We start from the raw sequence: 18302 nt of genomic DNA on the forward strand, positions 1-18302 counted from the left end.
AATCCCCTTCCCGTGCGTCGCTTCCTTCCCCCGCCTCTATGGCCGGAAGATGGCGGCCGCAGCAGCCAATGGGGCGGCGGGAAAGGGCGCGGGGGCGGGGCTGGCAGGGGCAGCGCGGCGCGCACGCGGCGGCGGCCGGGGCGGCCGGGCTGGGAGGGACCGGGACAGGGATCCCATGGAGCGGCCGGGATAAGCATCCCGGGTAAGGAACACTGGCAGGGACAGGGATCCCATGGAGCGGCCGGGATAAGCATCCCGGGTAAGGAACACTGGCAGGGACAGGGATCCCATGGAGCGGCCGGGATAAGCATCCCGGGTAAGGAACACTGGCAGGGACAGGGATCCCATGGAGCGGCCGGGATAAGCAGCCGGGGTAAGGAACACCGGCAGGGGTTAGGGGTAAGGATCCCGGGTAAGGCACACCGGTAGGGACAGGGATTCCTGGAGCGGCCGGGATAAGGAACCCGGGCAAGGAACTCCTTGGGCGGCCGGAACAAGAATACGGGATAAGGAACCCCTGGCGGAACCGGTGTAAGGATCCTGGGTAAGGAAACCTGGGGGAGCTGAGACAGGAACCCCGGGTGAGGAACACTGGGGGCGCCGGGATGAGGACCCGGGGTGAGGAACACTGCGGGGCCCGGACCAGGCCGAGGGAGGTCTGGGCTGAGGCCGAGCCGCGGGCGCTGCTGTGGGGAGGGCGCGGGCGCTGTGCCCCTGAGGGCCCGTCTGTGGGGGATCCCGGGCAGGGCTGTGAGGGGCGGGCGGGGGTCCTGTGCCGGGGGTTGACCCTGTGCGGTTTGTGGTGGGGCAGAAAGGGGTTTGGGCCGGGAGAGCAGCGGCCCGGACGAGCTCCTGGACATCGGGGCTGGGCTTCTGTGGCTGTGCTGCCCTCCCTCACCGCTGCCTTTCTGCTCCCGTTAGGCTGAACTGAAGCGGCGCTGGCTTTGCTGAGAAGCTGCGCTGTGTCGCTGGCGAGATGTGAACCAGGACGCTCGACTTGCGCTGTGAGTTTATCCCATCCCTCAGCACAGCCTGGGAGCTTCGTTCCCACTCTGGGCAGGGGCACCTTAATGATTGTGTGATTCAATAAAATGTATGTATTAGGAAGTTATGCTGGTAAGCACCAGCTGACCTCATCTAGGTTTGGTGCAGATGGGGATCTTTCTTAATAATAGTAACAGTCTAAAACAAACAAAAAGCCCTGCACCCAAACAAATCTGGAAAAGGTCAGAAGAAGAAATGAAAGCTGCGGTTTGGGTTTTTTTGTTTGGTTGTTTTACTCCCTTGGGAAAAAAGGAAAAGAAACTTTTCTGTGGTTTTGAATAAAAAAGTAGTTGCAGAAACTACTGTCAAAGCTGTGATATCCATATCCTTAAATTATATTTTATATAATCAGCAGATATTTCAAAATATGCTATGTTGCAGAATTAACTTTTTCCTACAAGGTACAGGGAGTAGAATTATCAGTTCTGTGTTGTGTTACTGACTCATATTGGTTATAATCCTGTAATTCTAATTTTTCCTAGAAATGTGTTACATATTTGAAAGAATGCAGAAGCACAAGCTCTTTCTTAGTGTGCTGGGTTTTAGGTCTGTAAAAACTTTGTTCTCAGAACAAAGGTATGTTAATGGCTTTTATTTCCTAATATTGTCAGTATTTCCAAATATTTTCTGTTTGAGAGTATAGTCAGATTCAGTGAAGTGTGTGTGCAGAGCAGCTCCTTGCAGATAATTGTCCCTGTCTGCAGAGTAACTGAACAGGTTTGTGTTCATGTGTATCCCATGGTTTCTAGGTGCTAATTTTACATGGTGCTTGTTTAAAGTTTGCATCTTGGTTTCTGTTTGTTTAGAGTTAAAGACTGGTGGAGCTGTTTGTGTTTTCCCCCAAATATCTTTTTATGGTGTTAAGGAACAGCCCTCTAGGGAAAGGTGGGCCCAGAACTCCTGGGCAGCCTCTCCATGCATTGACATGACCTGGGGCCTGCCTGTTTCCTCTGTGGTCTCAGACCTCTTGGAAAGAATTATCTATTTTTTTTTCCACATAAGAGTTCCTCTGTGCATGGGATGATCGATGACGTTCAGGTGGCTTTTTAAATGTTTTTTAAAAAAGATCATAGAACTATAGAATGGTTTGGGTTGAAAGGGATCTTAAAATCTTGTTCCAACCCTCTGCCATGGCAGGGACACCTTCCATCAGACCAGGTTACTCCAAGCCCCATCCAGTCTGGCCTTGAACACTCCCAGGGATGGGGCAGCCACAGCTGCTCTGGGCAACCTGTGCCAGGGTGTCCCCACCCTCACAGTTAAGAATTTCTTCCTGCCCTCTCTCAGTTTGAATCCATTCCTCCTTGTCCTGTCACTCCAGGCTCTTGTAAATAGTCTCTCTCCATCTTTCTTGCAGGCTCCCTTCAGGTACTGAAAGGCAGCAGTTAGGTCACCCTAAAGCCATCTCTTCTCCAGGCTGAATAATCCCAATTCTCTCAACCTTTCCAGATGTTTTTTTTTAATGTTTTTTCTTTCACTGCATCAGTTTTGCTAGGCAAACCTTGGGGTCTGGTCTGTACTTGACAGCATGGGAGGTCTCCTGAGAGACCAGATGGTTGTTACCTGCTGGCAGCATTTCCCAGCTGGGTTCTGCAGCTTTGTTGTGCTTTTTACTGGAAGTATAAAAATAATGGTATTTCCGAGCTTTTCTGGGGAAAAAAAGAAAAAACGGCAAAACAGAAGGAAATCAGCACTACCATGCAGCATGCTCAGGTGTGTTGATACCAAGCTGCCTCTGCAGACAGTCTAAGGCTTGGGTTTATTTGGTGAGTAAAAAGATGATTTTTATGGGGCTCAGCTTCTCTCCTGTGTGAGGACAAACCCATTAGTGGCTTTCACACCACACATTAAAAAAAAAGGTGTTGAGAATTGTGGATCAGAGACTTGGCAAGGTTTTGGAGTGTGCTTTGGGACTTGGGAACAGTTCAGGTGCAAGATGGGCAATGGAAGATGTAAGAAAGGCAGAAAAAGAGCATATTTGCCCAATCCCATGGGGGTTAGAAAGTTCAACCTCAAACATGCCTTTGCCATCCTCAGACTTCAACCTGACCCACTACCCCCTTCTCCCTGAGCTCTTCCCCTTCTCATGTCCCTGCAACTGTCTCTTTTCCTTTAACAGAGAAGTTAAACACTAAATAATTACATAAATTCTTGCTGGTGCATTTTCCTGTCTTATTTCCTCCTGCATTTAATTTAGGGCTGGTTAGTTAAGTATATACCATGTCCTGCACGTGACTGAGAGAGTGGTTTTTTGGCTTCTAAAATGAATGGGAGGTGGAGGGACTGGGAAACGGGATGGAGATGGGTGCTTTGGTAAATAAAGCTTTAGACTGGGAGTGAAGGATGTCTGATGCCAAAATACTGCCTTGGTTGAATTGTTTCTGTGATTTATTTTTGCCTTAGCTGACACTTTGGTGCAAGTTTTAACAAAGTATTTCAGTGAGAACAAAGCAGTGGAAATGGGGGTGGGGAAGAAGCAGCTAAGCCAGTGTACAGGACTGTAAAAATCACACTCAAATTGCAGGACAAACACTGGTAATTCCATTAGGCTGTTCTGATTTTTCTGTCCTGTTTCTAGGTCTTACAGGATGAGTCTTTTCAATGGTCAAAGTAATTTAGAAGTATTGGCAGGAAGCAAACTTTGCAGCTGTCCATTTTAACAAGTTCATATTATCCTATAAAGTCTTCAGTCTGATAAATTTTTTTCTGTTTATGTCAGGTGTTAAAGCCCAGAAGATCTGTTACATTATCATTATTCTTGTTTGTAACATAAACCATCTGTGCTGTCATTTATACCCTTTACAGACTTTATCACCCCTTTTCACATGAGTCTGAAAGCACTTCTTGCAGATTATTAATATTATCAGGGCTTTGTATTATTTTTTATCACACTGTTGGTATTGCTAAAAATGTTTTGACATGACCTTAATGTTTAGTTTGAGACTTTTGCAGCAGATAGAGGAATGCAAGTATTTCAAAACTTGTTAGCTCCTATTGTTTTCCTCTTTGAAACTTGTTTTATATAAGAAGGTACTGTGGCCTTGAAAGGGCACTTGGTATTTTTTTTTTTTTTAATTCTGTAGTTTTCCAGCTAAATGAAAACCTAATAAAAAAATCAAAAAGAAAGGCTTCTTTGTTTAATATGGCAACTGAATCTTATCTGTGAAAAAGCATTAAATCACTCCTAGTTCATATGCTGAACTAAATTAAATTATGCAAATCCAAGATCAGTTTTAAAGTAAAACAATTGTTTTGCTGTATTGTTCATAATCTTCCTTGCAATTTCCTTTTTTCTTCAGCAGAATCTTGATTTTTTTTTTGTATTTTTAATTGATTAACAACTTTTCACTTGCATCTCTCTCTGCACCGTGCCATAACTACCAAGATCTCTTTTTTTCCCTTGTCTGTTATTTCAAGGCAAAAGCATTGCTCAGCTTCTCATTAAAATAAGATGCAGAAGTGCTGTACAATTGGTGAGCAGTTAAATTGGTGAAAAGACAATGCAACATTTAACTAAAATTGGCAAACTGGAGTTGTATGCTGGCACTACCTGGAATAGGGAACTTCAGATATTGTTTACTTTGCAGTAATTTGAGGATCTTTTCATAATAATAATCTGTGTATCCTTGTTGCTATGGGAATGCGTGGTAAAGCTGGAATTAAGTGTTATGGCTCCTTTGTGCAATCAGAAGGGACAGGCAGATAGCTGAGAAAGCAAAAATTCTTGTTTAGAAACATGCAGCTCCTCTACTAGCACTTCTAACTTACTTGAGTGTTTATGTGGTTTATGATGGAGTTTTTTGAGGTGAGAGAATTTGATTTTAGTTTATTCAACGTCTGTCAGGATACCTAAGGAAATACATGACTCAGTTTTGAAAGGGAGGAAAACAGATTTAAAGAAAGAAAGGTTAATTCTAGTGGTTTAATGTCTTGGGCAACTATTATTTTGCATGTGCATTGAACACTCCTGCTTCAGGAATGTTTGTGGGAGATAGATATGAGTGTAACAGATTGAGAGAGGAAGGGTTTGTAGTTGCTGGGTCTGGTTTGTTCATCCCTCTTCCCTGAAAAATTTGAGTGATGGGTGTTTCTGGACTCAGCATTTGCTGGATGCTAAAAGAGCAAATACAAGTGCACACCAGTCAGTCATTCCCTGTATGTTTATGTGTGGATTGCATGGACATAGGAGTCTCATCTCACATTATTATGAAGTCCGAATGATCAAAATCTCTGAATTGAAGTCACCAAATGAGACTTTATTAAGAACATGAGTATATTTTTAACTTCTGATGGTTCAGAAAGAAAAGTTGTGGCATAGTTGAATTTGGTTTTTTTCCCTTCAGTTTTTCGTGCTAGACAGTTGTAAGTGAAGCATGTCATTTTTGATTAATGGTCTGATTTGAAGAACGGAGGCTTTTAAAAAGAAGAAAAAATACTGGTACTTTATTAATGCTCTTGGGATCACATAAATCATGACGCCCTCTCTGAGCTGCTCTGGGGCGGTCACTGGCGACATCCGGTGGCCGAGTGCGGAATAACAGCCTCTGGCAGTCTGTCCCGAACTCCTTGGGATTCTCCAGCCAACAGCCTCTGGCAGTCTGTCCCGAACTCCTTGGGATTCTCCAGCCAACAGCCTCGGCATTAGATGTGGCCGGGTGGAGGGGCACGCTCAAGTCCTTAGGCTGCTGTCCCGACGGTCCCAGCGGCGTGGAGAGGAGGTCACGTTAAGCTGGAAGCTGCGTGCTCTCTCTGCACGTACATGCCCTCTTACTAAGGTCTTAATGCTGCTTTTGGAACTATGGACTGAGCAAATATTGTGTCTTGCTGTTGTCTGCCTGGCAACGTGGTATCTTCCAGAAAGGAATGATGAGCCAGCTTATCTCAGAGTTGCTTGTTTCTCAGTCTGACTTCCCATTTGGGTTCTTTGCTGTGCAAGGACAGTGCTGGGTGCCAGGCTGGCGAGGTTATAAAAGCAGATGAAGACAGTTAAAGTTTTTACCCCCACTGTTATAATTGGGAAGTATTTTGTGAGATAAACTTTATGATTTCTGTTCCATATTTTATTTATGGTCAGTTTATACTCTTAAACTCTTGTGCCAGTATTGTTCTTGAGTAGCTCCCCTCCCTCCTCAGCATTTATTCCTTTGATGTATTTGTAGATAGTAATCGTATCCCTGCTCAGTCTCTGTCTTTGCCAAGCTACACAAGGCAAAGCATCCAGCGGCTTCTTGTGAAATAAACAGTCCATTACCTGCATCATCTAACCCTTCCTTCTCTGACTTGATTATGGCTTAATTATCAAGACATTGGCCTCAGCAAAAAGCACTGCTGAGAGCCTGCTATGACCCTGTGAAATATAGGTTCACTTAAGCATTGTGGACAAACGTGGCTTGAGAGCAGGGTTATTAAAATGCATAAAGCTCTTGACTTTGCTTTTTATCCCTGTCTTATTTTGGGGCAACAGGCTGCTGAAGACATTGGAAAGGTGTTTGTGGGTCTCAGAAAAATAAGTTCCCCACCCAGGGGTTCATGGGTGCTAACAAAAACATAGAGTTGTGTTGTGATTTGCCAGCAGGGATTGTCTGTGTTGCTGGTTACAGCAGATCTCTTGATCAGAATGTCTGGAGTGGGAATTCCTGCATACTTTCTCCTTTGTCCTTCCCTTTCATTATTTTATTTCTTATGACTGAGTCCTAAATTACTTAGAGTGAAAAAACAGTTAAACATGAGGTTCCAGAGGAGTATGGAAAAATCACTGTGCATTTGGGTATCATGGAAAGGAAAAGCTGATTTATTTTTTAATTTTTATCTTTTATGGCATTGGTGAAGCTGCTGCTGGAGTTCCATGTATAGTTCAAGAGTAAGCACTGTCTAAAGGCTCCTGGAAACGAAGAGCTAAAGAGAGTGCCTTGCATGGGTTCAATGTCCACATCCTTGGTGCCTTAGCATCTTTCATGGAGACTCAAAAGTAAATTTTCCTATATGGGATAGAGCCAACATAGCTTTGAAACCCTTTATTTCAGCCTCTTCTATCCTCCTGTTGTCACTTAGATGACATCTTTTCCTTTTGTCTGCTACAAAACATTGAAAATTGAGCTTAGGGCATGATAAAGATTCAGCAGAGCCTCCAGCTGTCAGACTGCACAAAGAGCATGTTTTGGAAACTGATAGTCTGTGAACTGTCACGGGCACACAGGGATCTCAAGTTTCTCTTGTGGCTTTGAAACTGGAGAGGGTCTGACAAATTACCTTGACGTGGGGATGTTCTGGAGTAGCTAAATATAAAAAAATGGATATTGTGGGATGTGACTAGCGAAGACATGTTAGTGATCTGCATGTTCTGGGGAAGCAGGTGAGGAAAATGAGGAGAAGTTTTCCCTGCTTAGGCTTGGTAGATGTTTGTGCCTGTGCAATACATCTGGAACTTCAGAGAATTGCTTAGGCAGTGATGTTAGAGTTGGGGCTTAGAATTACCAAGCACACAAATGTTGTGTGTCTTGTATTCCCCTATATCTGCACATGTAGGGGATTATCTTCTTACCTGTTCACCAGCAACTGATTTAAGCTTGGGTTGTTAAGAAGAGAGTCTTGAAAACATAATAGTTCTGTGTTTTGAAGAATGAGCTCTGATAATGAAGTGTACTTGAAGTAAATTACTGTTGTGAAAGAATTTCTAAAATATTCCAGTAAATAAAACATCGATTTTATGTCATTGTAGGTATTTTGGCACCAGTGTGTGGTAGTAGAAGCTCTTTTTCCAGTTATAGCAAAGTTTCTTCATATCCTTTTATTATGGTTGCTGCTGAATTCAGGCTGAAATTTCCCAGACTTCCTGTGGTTTAGAAATAAATTCTTTGGAAGAATTTCAGCAAATTTTATTAATCTTTGGGAAGACTTCTTACTTATTTCCAGGTTTCTTCTATATGAGGATGCTGGTAGTAAGTGGCAATGTCTAAATTGAAGGAATTAAATGGTGTTATTTCAGAGTCACTAAATTATTAATGCAGTTGTGTAAGTAATTTTTTCCTTTCACCTTTCTCTGTAGGGTGGATCATTGGTGTTGCCTGTTCATGTGGTGTTTTGCTCAGCTTAAAATGGCCCTGAAAATTGTCACTCTTGGAGTCCTTTCTTGTAATCCCAAACTTGAAAGGGCATCAGAGCACTTTTTGATTGTGGAATTTGCAGGTGCACCACAGTGTCACAGTGACTTTTGCATTGTATCTTGTAGTGTAGACATTCAGAACAAGGCTTTTTCTGTGAAAGTCTGCTGCTGACTGTACTTACTAATGTTTGTGTGCCCAAGGATTGTGAGTTGGGCAAATACTGTCCTTGTTTCATTGATTGAGAAAGTGATGAGTGACTGTTGCCCCTTGCTGGGAATTATTCAGCAAGCTGTGCTGTCACAGTCAGGACTAGAAAGTGTTTGTAGGCCAGGTTCTTGTTCAAATCCACTTGGATAAATACTTTATTTCTGTCTTATTTGAGATAACCATCTCGGGGCATAGCTCTAGTGCCAAGTCAGACAGCAAAGCTGTTGGACCTCTTCACAAAAGAAAATGCTGTTAGCGAGCATGAACCTCCTCTGAGCTGCTTGTGGCTGTTGTGTTGAAATGGGAATGGATCAAAACTGAATACTACATGCAGGTGACCATTGTAACCTCCATGTTTGATTTGCAGCAGCTGTTGGCTGTGTGTTATTTGAGAGGCTGATTAGTTCTGTATCTTCTTTCCTATGTTTGTGGTTGCAAGAAGTCATCTCAATATGTTGGGTTCAGTGGGAGGTGCTCACAGGAGAAAGGAAATGACTTCTCTGTTGTCGCTGTGGTCTGATGAGATAAGCACAAGTGCAGAAGGCTGAGACTTGGATTCTCTTCAAGGTTTGCAGCAGACTGGCTGGATAGCTGTGGTTCCATTATAGGCAACAGGCACAAACCTCATCTTTGACCCCCATGGCAGAGCCTTGCTCAGTGCAAAAGCCAGAGCCCAGCACTGGGACAGTTTTCCTGTCCTCTAGAATCCACCTGAGGACGCAGCATTTGTTGTTTAGCTGTTCAGAGGCTTCTGAGAGTGCAATTTCAGCATAGATTAGCTTTCAGAGTGTTTTCAAATACAGTGTTCTTTGCCAGAAAAAAAAAAAAAAGAAAACATAATATATAGAATTTAGAATACAAATAGCCCAATTACAATATCACTTTCTGTAGTTTACCTTTTGCCTGGGACTCTTTCAGATCTGCCTTTATAAAATAGGATTGCTTCTGCTGCAACTTCTGTCAGCTTGATCTGAGAATAGCCATGAGAGTAAAATAGAGCATCTCTTATCCTCTTATTACTCCTTTATTGGATGACCACCTCATCCACACCTTGATGCAGTCACATCCTCTACCTGGTGATGTCAGTACAAGGAAAGCTCCCCCTCACAAGGAAGTTCTTGGTTGGGTCCAGCTGCTCATGGCAGAGTGGGATTTGGGGGACAGTTTCCTTTGTGGCTCCTCTGTTAGTAGGTCTTTGTCACCAGCATGGAATTGGATGAAAAGAGAAGATTGAAAAGGGGTATTCTCAAATGTGTTTGAAATATTATTTTACACAGTTTATTAGAATATTTAGAAACTATGTTTCCCATGTTTATGCCAGGGTCTTCTAAATTGTTCTAAGAAAGTAGGTTAGCAATCTGAGCATCATATTTTAAAATATTTGCCTTAATTTAGAAGCCAAAATTTGTGATTTGGCATTTTTATAATTTTGTATAGTGCTTTCTAGCTTGAGTTTTATAATTGTACATTGGATTATTCTACACTTTTTCAATTGGCCATCTGGTCTTTTGCAGCTCTTTACCATCTCTTTGGTTCATGAATTTCTGTCAATAGGCTTTCAGTTACTCAAGTTTGAATGTTAATTCATTGCACTTTGGACCTGAAGGCATGCCTGAATGTTCTAGATCTCACCTGTCTCCACCATATTTTCTAGTGTTCGATGCAAAATCAGGCTAGGTCTTTCTAGTTTGAATGCAGAATCTTACACCAAAAAAGAAACCAACCTGAAAGTTTTCTTTTGATGAAAATAGTCACTGTATGGTTTTTATGATTTATGCATTTAAAGCTATGCTTGATCCAATCCAGGAGTTGTTTTTGCATTCTCTTTCTATGGATGTGCAGTATAATATTCTAAACAGGTTTTGTTTCTGAATTGCTGTGAAGACCTGCTTATGTCCCCAAAAGATGAGTTCACAAAAGTGGTAGTTTCCATTTTTAAATTTTTTTTTAAATTATTGAACCCCAAAGCACTGAGCAGCTGGGCCTTTTTCCCTTTATTCTCTCTGAGTCTTATTTTTTCCCTCCAACCAATACTGTTTAAGGCCATTTCCTTGGTTCTGTCTCCCACCTACAGCTCCTCTTTCCATTGCTAAACAGGATTGTACCCTGAAGCTCAGTCCTGGTGGGAGGGCAGGAATTGATTTCATAAAAGGCAAGTAGCTTGGTAGACGTAATTTTTTTGATCTTCCCATAGACTTTGTGTTTTATCTTTTTCCTCCTTTCTATTCTACTGATACCATTTTCTCTGTGCTGCAAATGAAGAATTACATGGAGCTTCTTTCTGACTGTGCTTTACATTTGGAAGCGAGATGTAGCTGATATGAGAGGATGAAATAATTCTCTTGGCAGTTACATCTTGTCTCTGCACTTTAGTGTAGCCTCTCGTGCATTTTATTCCCTTCCTGCCTGATGACTTAAATGCTCTTGTCTTTGCCTTCAGCAGGCTTTGTGGGAATGCTGGAAAAACCCCTTCTCCCTCTGCTTGGGTAAAACAACAAAACCAGCTATGGGAGCGTGTGTCCTGGAGAAACTCTGCATTCCTGAGGGGTGCTCTGTGCTTCCCCTCAGTGCCCAGATGATTTGTTGATCCATCTTCTGCTGGGGAGTGGTGCCAGTGAGGAGAGGTCTCTGCAGGCTCCTGCATCAGGGAAGTGCAGCACTGATGTGTTCTCCCTGCCTTGGCAGCTCTGCTTTCAAATGCAAACCACATGTCCTGTGCATGCATGAGCTGCTTCCCGCTGCCCAGAGCTCCACATTTGTTCTCAGCTTGTTCTTGAACTTTTAATAATGGTGAAAATAAAGGGAGGGTCTGTTTGTATTGTTTATAGTAGGAAAGAACAGTGCAAGATTTCATCTACTGCTGCTCAGATCCCTTGCTATTTTTGGTATTTGACCTCTGCAGAGAAGACTGCCAGAACTACAGGTCATTTTCATTATGTATTTCTACCCTCCTATTCCTAAGTTACTCTTACATTAGTGATTAAATCTTTGAGAATGTGCTGTTTTTCCACATTTTCACTGTATTTTTCAAAGGAAAATTTGTAGTTCTATATATTTTTGAGCTAACATTCCCTTTTGGAAAAGGGAACTATGCAACTTGGCAGCATCTTCTGTACACCACTCAAAGGAAAAGGGAAATAACTTATGATTTGCTGGTTTATCCTTTGAAAAACGTTCTGGATTGAAGAGGACTGATGAGCCTGTTGGCTTGAACTGAGGCTGCACAAACAGCACAGCAGTATGTGCTGGGACAATGCTAAGTGCTTAGTTTCTGCAGATAGGTACTTGCTTTTCATTTCTCCACCATTGGAAAGGGCTGCTTTTGGCACAACTGTTTGCTTCCAGTCCTGCTGTGTGGTTGTTTCTACACTCCACCAGTGAAAAACACGTAACAAAGGCATCTGAAAATCCTGTCCTGCCTCTTTGGCATCACTTCCACTTCGTGCCTTCTATTCTAAACATTGAGTTTATTTCTTTTTTAAAGGAGCCTTGTAGGATGCCCTGGAGGTCAAAATATTTCAGAGAACTGTATTTATTCTGAGTTCCCAAGATGTAATGAGTTTTGAGTATTCTTCCAGGAGCTTATTGTTTTTGGTAGTTGTGATATCCAGGAGATGTGCAGGGGTTGCATGTAACTGTGTACTTAATTCATTCACGAGTATAGTTCCAGAAGTCTAGCTATAATAACACAAAAGTTTCAAGTTTAATTTATAGAAGGTGGCTTTTCCTGGCTCGGAGGCTGCAGGTGTGAATGCAGCTGAAAGATTCAGCTGTTCCACATAAGGAATGGTGATCCCTAGGGATGGGATTGCACCTCTGTTTCAAAGACAAGTGACTGGCCAGAGCCAGACACCTTCAGCCAGGTACTAATGTGTCATCCCAGTGGTGGTGGTTTCCTGGCACCTTGACATCACCTGGATTTTGTCAGTATTGAGACTACAGATCCAGACTGTGGGCCACTGTGAGCTGGAGAAAGTGAAAAACCTGAATTAATTGAACTACCTCACATTCTGAGCAGAGGAGGAACCATGGGGAAAGAAGAGCTTTTGGCCAGTGACCTCTGTGATTTCTTCTGAGACTGGAGCAGTCCAAGAGCAAGCTGTCAGTGCCCTACAAAGTCTTTGTGTCAGAGAGTTTGTCACATGAACATGAGCAGTTCTCCTCGCTGATCATCACAACTGGCTGTTGTGCTTTATCCACAGTATGTCACGTTTCAAAGACTCTGATTTTGCCAAAGGATTCTTTGGAAAACAGATACCTCTGTTGTTGAACTTAAGGAACTAAAAGTGCTTCAGTGCAGAGGACCATGTGCTCTGTATGTGGCTGTACTCCAGTGCTTAGTTATCTTCTATTGTGCTTGGAAGACCATTGTTTCCTATTTGTCTCATAAATTTAACACAGATCCTATTCCTGCCATTTAAACTTTCCCATCAAAATACAACAGTGACTTCCCTTTCTGAAAAGGAAGGGCTGGCAGCTACACCCTGAAGTTTGAGCATGAATTGTTTATATAACCTTCAATCACAATTTCATAATAGTCTTTCTTACCAAGGCAGACATTTTACTGGGTTTTTAGCAAAAACCTGGCTGCCATTGAACACAATTTTAAGGCTTCTTAGTTGTTGTAGTGGAAATAGAATTGAAAACTGAACCCTTCACCTTCCTGATGGTAGAAATTGCAATTCTGTCTGAAAACATGAACAGCGTTTTGTGGTATTTCAGAATAGCTGTACTTAAGTCATTCTGGGCAAAAGTTTAAGAGTTGTCTTGAGCTAATTTTATTTCCCAGAAAATATTATTAAAACTGAATGAACCTGCTTTTGCAGACTCTGGCTTTTTACAACTTCTGGGTATTTGTAGACTTCCCTCACCTTCCCCAGCAGTAAAAGCTCTGACATGAGTGTTGTAGAAACTGCTTATTGAAAGATATTCTCTATCACAGTCAGTAATATTTAAACAACTGCAGCTTGCCTTCCAAATGGATGACATTTGTCAGGAACATGTCTGTTTGAGTTTACTTGGCCTTTTGAGTAGACAAAGTCTGAATATTTAGAGCTTAAAATTCAGGTCAGCTTGGAAAACTACATTTTTCTTACAAGACATTTACAGAGAGAACCTGATTTTTTTAGTAACCATAGCACTGCAGGAGAGCTGGTTTGCAAAAACTCCGTTCTCCACCCTCAAGCATGTGTGTTTGAAACTCTCTTTAAATAGAAGCTTCCAATGTAATTCTCCAGTAAATTGAATTAAGTAGTTTTCCTAATTAATAATGTTAAAATATTTTATTTCTTCAGTTTATATTATTAATTTGCATGGATGTTTAACAGTTTTGTGTTTAAGCAGTGTGGCAAACAGCATTTGAGAACAGTTGGCTTTATGTAATAGTTCTAGTAAAAGCTTGTTTCATTTGAGGACGTACCCAGAAAAGTAAGTAAGGAACAAGTTCAGTGGGTAGGTTGTACACAGGGTAATCCCAGAAAACACGCTGAACTCCTTTGCTTCAGAGGGGAAAGGAGTTTCCACAGGATGTCTGCATTTTATGGCAAAAATGACTGGTAGATGTTCTCTGAAAGGTTGCTTTGATGTAGAAGATTAACCTGGGGACCTCATTGTCCGGATACTAGTGAGGCAAATCGCTTAGGGAGATTACTTGTGACTTGGGAATTAAGTTTTTATGTGTGCCTACTTAAGCTGTTTTTTAAGAATTTGCTTGTTTGTCACATGGTGGTGTGAATATTTGTGTGTACCAAACCAGAGGAGGAGGGAAAGCAAAACCCTGAAACCACAAACAGCACCAAGAACAAAAAAAGCAGAATGCAGCTTTGTCATAGCAACTTTTCCTTTGTTTTTGGTCTCTCATGGGCCATTAAAATAATTATGGCTAAAGCAAGTAATACATGGAAACTTGCACATTCTGCCCCTAAAAATCCAGCCTGAAGAATTTGCAGAAAAATTGATGATAAAACAGCTGGGAAGGCATGAGAATATTTTCTTGCATTCTGTGTCTGCCTGATTTTTACTCCATTTCTGTTTGGATTTCTTTTTTAAAGGGTCGTTTCGTGCATGTGGTACCTTGGATTGGCTGCTGGCCCAGACCTTAAGGAAATATCAGTACCAGTGAGAAATCACTGGAGTGTTGACCCCTTAAAACCTGCTGTGATTCCCTCAATGTTTGGGTTTTGATTCTTTTTAAACACAGAATAGTGGTCTAATTGAATGTGTGTTTTTAACAGAAGTGGATGACTGTATTAACATACCTGCATCTTCTTTAAAAAATGGCTGTAGTTTGTGAACCACTAAAACCATTGCAAATATCTCTTTAAAATGTAAATACTGCTGTGCTTTTTCTGACTCTGAATTGATGGTATCTTTACTGCAATTACAGAATAGAATTTTCTGGTGTGTTATAGAAAGGAAAACTGTATTTTTCCTTTTAGAGCATATTTTAGAAGTGAATCTATGAGAGGATCAGGAGAAATTTGTTTAATTTTGGTTTTGCTGGGTAAAGTTTGCATTTGTGTGCATCACTGAAATAGTTTGGGTTTCTAGGGAGGTTCAGCAGTGCCAGAGAGGAATTGCCTCTGAAGGGAAGATTTTTATCAGCTTCACTAAACATCAGTGTTCTGTGGTTTTACCGGAGGCTCAGAAAGCGTTGAGGTGCTTAATTGCAGTGAATTCCACGTCACGTAGCCCGTTTAGGTGGTCCATGATACGCTGGCAGGTGTTTCTGTGCGTCATTGGGCACCTAAATACTTGTAAAATTACCTCACCAGGCCATTTCAGGCTGTAGTGCTGTGTAATTTTGGTCTTGTTCTCTGCCTCCCCTGTGCACGTCCCTCAGCACAGAAGTTCACTTAAGAAGTCTCCTGCAGTCGTACTGTTGCAGCTGTTTGTGGGCTGTGCTTCCTAGAACAAAACTTACTCCTCCTCAGGTAGAGGGGGTGACTTAATTTTGTTTCCACTTGTGGAGAACATCACCTTACTTTATAAAAATAATAAAGCAAATTTAGCTAAGTGACTCTCCCAGGATTCCCAGATAGACTGTTTAATCTGTTAAGGGGATTATCTGGTGTAGTGCTTACAGATGTGAGAGATTGAACTCCTTGAATCAGGGAGCCCTTTCCTGTTCTGTGTTCCTGTGAATGAAGTTGTGGTGGGCAGGACATTGGGATAATTGAATTTTAGCTCCACGCATCACTTCTGCACGAGATGCTTTCTCATACGTGATACGTGTACTTAAAGCTAACACTGTTTAAGAATGCTGTAGTTAAAACTCTCCTTTTCTTTTATTTATTCCAGGTTTCTGGCAAGGCTGCGGAGAGCGTTTGAGATGACGGCAGTGGAGAAGGTGGAGGAGCAGCTGGCGGGTCTGCGCATAGCCAGGCGCTGTGTGCCCAGCGAGGAGCCCGCCTACCTGCTGGACATTGACACCTCCACAGCTGCCCAGCCCGGGAGCAGCCGCTTCGTGGCAGTTTCCTGTTCCAATAAATCCATCAGGGTGTACGACAGGGAGACGCTGCACTTCCTGCGGGAGTACAGCGGCCATCCCGGGATCCTCAGCGGGGTCAGGTTTGCACATGTGTGTGACAGTGTGGTGTTCTCAGCCTGCAGTGAGGGCACAGTGAAGTGCTGGGATGTTCGCTCAGCCACGCAGAAGCCTGTGCAGGTGTTCAGTGGCTATCCTTCCAATGTCTTCATCAGCTTTGATGTCAGCTGCAGTGACCTCATTGTTTGTGCCGGCACGGAAAAAGTTGATAAGGACACGTTTCTGGTGTTTTGGGATGCAAGAGGCATTACAGACTGTGCCAGCACAACTAAAGAACCCTTGGGAGTCTACTCTGAAAGCCACAATGATGACATCACTAAAATCTGTTTCCATCCTATCCAACCCAATTTGGTAGTGTCTGGGTCAACTGATGGCTTGGTGAATGTGTTTGACATCAACAAGGATAATGAAGATGATGCTTTGATATCAACTTGCAATTCAGATTCATCAGTGAGTTCTCTTGGCTGGTCTGGGGAAGATTACAAACAGGTCTATTGCATGACACACGATGAGGGGTTCTGCTGGTGGGACATGGCTCAGCTGGACACCGAAGAACCAATAACCCTGCTGCATGTTCTGGATGTCAGAGAGTCAGTCTGTGCTGAAAACCACGGCCTGCATTACCTGGTGGGTGGCTTGTACCACGAAAAGGCAGGGAAACTCTTCCTGATCGGGGGAACCTCCACAGGAAACATCCATGTGATCAGCTGCAGCAGCGATGGCCTGAGCCTGGTGGGGACCCTGTGTGGTGGACACTCGGCCACCGTCCGCTCCTTCTGCTGGAGCCCGACGGATGAGTCTCTGCTGACGGGTGGAGAGGATGCTCAGCTGTTGCTATGGAAACCTGGAGCTGTGGAAAGGTCCCTCACAAAGAAAGCATCTCTGAAGGTCTCTTCTTCTGTGCAGAAGAGAGTGAGAGTTCACAACACCTCCCTCAAAAGCAGGAAAAAGTAAATTGCCTAAAGTGGGAATCTCTGCTGTGTAGAGCTTTCCTGGTGTTTAATCTCTAGGCAATACTTGGCCATGTTTTGTTTGGAGGTTTTCTGTGGAAAGAGCTGTGGTGCTTGAATTCCCCCTGGGAATGTATTTCAGTCATCAGAAGAATGCCTTTTATTTTTTTTTTAAGTTGCTAATATTAATCAGAAAAGAGTAAACATTTTCTCCTGAGTTCTTGAACAACCAATGTTAAATCATATTATATAAAACTGTTTCTGTGGTTATTTCATGTCTCAGACAATGTTTAAAATACATAAGACAGGCCTGTGGCTTGCATAGTTTGTTACCTTTTCAATGATATTCCCTGGCACATTTTAAAAGCTTTTGTATTCCATGCTGTATTTTGCTTTCTTCACAGAAAACTTAATGAAATTGCTCAATTTAGTAAAAGATTTTATGTCACATCTTAATGCCTGAAGGAATTACTTCTTGATGAAACAGAAAATAAGTAGTTTTGCACTGTCATGTCACTGGTTTAGAACAAGCTCATAAAGAAGCAGCTGATAGAGCCATATTTTTCATAGCAGATATGAATGTATTCAACCAAACAGCAGCTAATTTGTATGAGTATGAGAACTGTTAAACTGGCATTATTTCCTGCATGAAAATACCCAAGAATTTTGCAAGCAGCTTCATTCTCTCCCCCTAATTGCTCCTGGAAGACTGGGGAGATCTTTGGTGAGTTGGAGAAACTGGTGGGTGTAATTACACTAGTGGTGCTTAAAATCCCAAACCCTGACTTGAAAGAAACTAGTATCACATGCCAGGTGGGGATGCTGAAACCCAAAAATGAACACTGCCTTCAGAGACTACTTAATGGAGGAACAGACTGATATGAGGAGACTCTAACAAAATATTTTAGAGGTCAGCCTGCGTCCTTTAAGAAATGTTTCTCTCTGCAGAGAGGTTTTATGTTTGGACATCTCCCCAGGAGAGCTTTGTTTTATTATTTCATCGAATACCCATTGCATGGTGCAAAAACAGCCCTGTACTTGTAAAATGGGTGAGACTTTATGCTTATTCTTCTTTGCTGGCAGACTCCAACCTGTGCCCCTGGCTCTTCATGCACACTCACCTCCAGCCTTTCCAGGACCACTGCAGGTAAATGGTGGTGGTATTTAGGCTGTAGTTACACATGTGCACTACAACTGAAACCAGCACCAGAGTGTTATGAATTGCTCTGTTACAGATTAGCTGGCAAAGGATTTAAGAGGGGTTGGTTTATTTTTTTTTCCCTTGAGAGTGGATAGGTAATTCTTTCAGAACAAGTCCTGAACATCAGGTTTAGAGGATTATCCTGGAGTTTAGAGACAGTTTCTGAGGTACAGAAGATACTCTAGTGTACTCTAGGTTACAGCTGTGCTGAAGATGCCTGAATCATCTCCGGAATTGAATCCTTTTCAACC

The 18302-nt window shown here is 42.5% G+C and overlaps 1 protein-coding gene across 2 annotated transcripts; it reads left to right on the plus strand.

Annotated features, from left to right (window-relative positions):
• The first annotated feature begins 281 nt into the window (after positions 1 to 281).
• On the plus strand, positions 282 to 17270 carry WDR89 (WD repeat domain 89). 2 transcript variants are annotated; one of them, XM_082283646.1, is made up of 3 exons: positions 282 to 316; positions 922 to 1004; positions 15654 to 17270. In XM_082283646.1, exon 3 carries the CDS (start codon positions 15685 to 15687, stop codon positions 16852 to 16854), a length of 1170 nt encoding a protein of 389 aa, XP_082139772.1. In that variant the 5' UTR covers positions 282 to 316; positions 922 to 1004; positions 15654 to 15684; the 3' UTR covers positions 16855 to 17270. The 2 variants fall into 2 exon arrangements, with proteins under 2 accessions (XP_082139772.1, XP_082139771.1); XM_082283645.1 differs by lacking the exon at positions 282 to 316 and adding an exon at positions 378 to 544.
• The last annotated feature ends 1032 nt before the right edge of the window (positions 17271 to 18302 follow it).

Source organism: Coloeus monedula, assembly GCF_965178545.1.
Source record: "Coloeus monedula genome assembly, chromosome: 6".
Lineage (NCBI taxonomy): Eukaryota > Metazoa > Chordata > Aves > Passeriformes > Corvidae > Coloeus > Coloeus monedula.

What these genes read in the sequence shown, in the direction of transcription:
- WDR89 (XM_082283646.1), top strand. Translation starts at nt 15,685, where the DNA reads ATGACGGCAGTGGAGAAGGTGGAGGAGCAGCTGGCGGGTCTGCGCATA.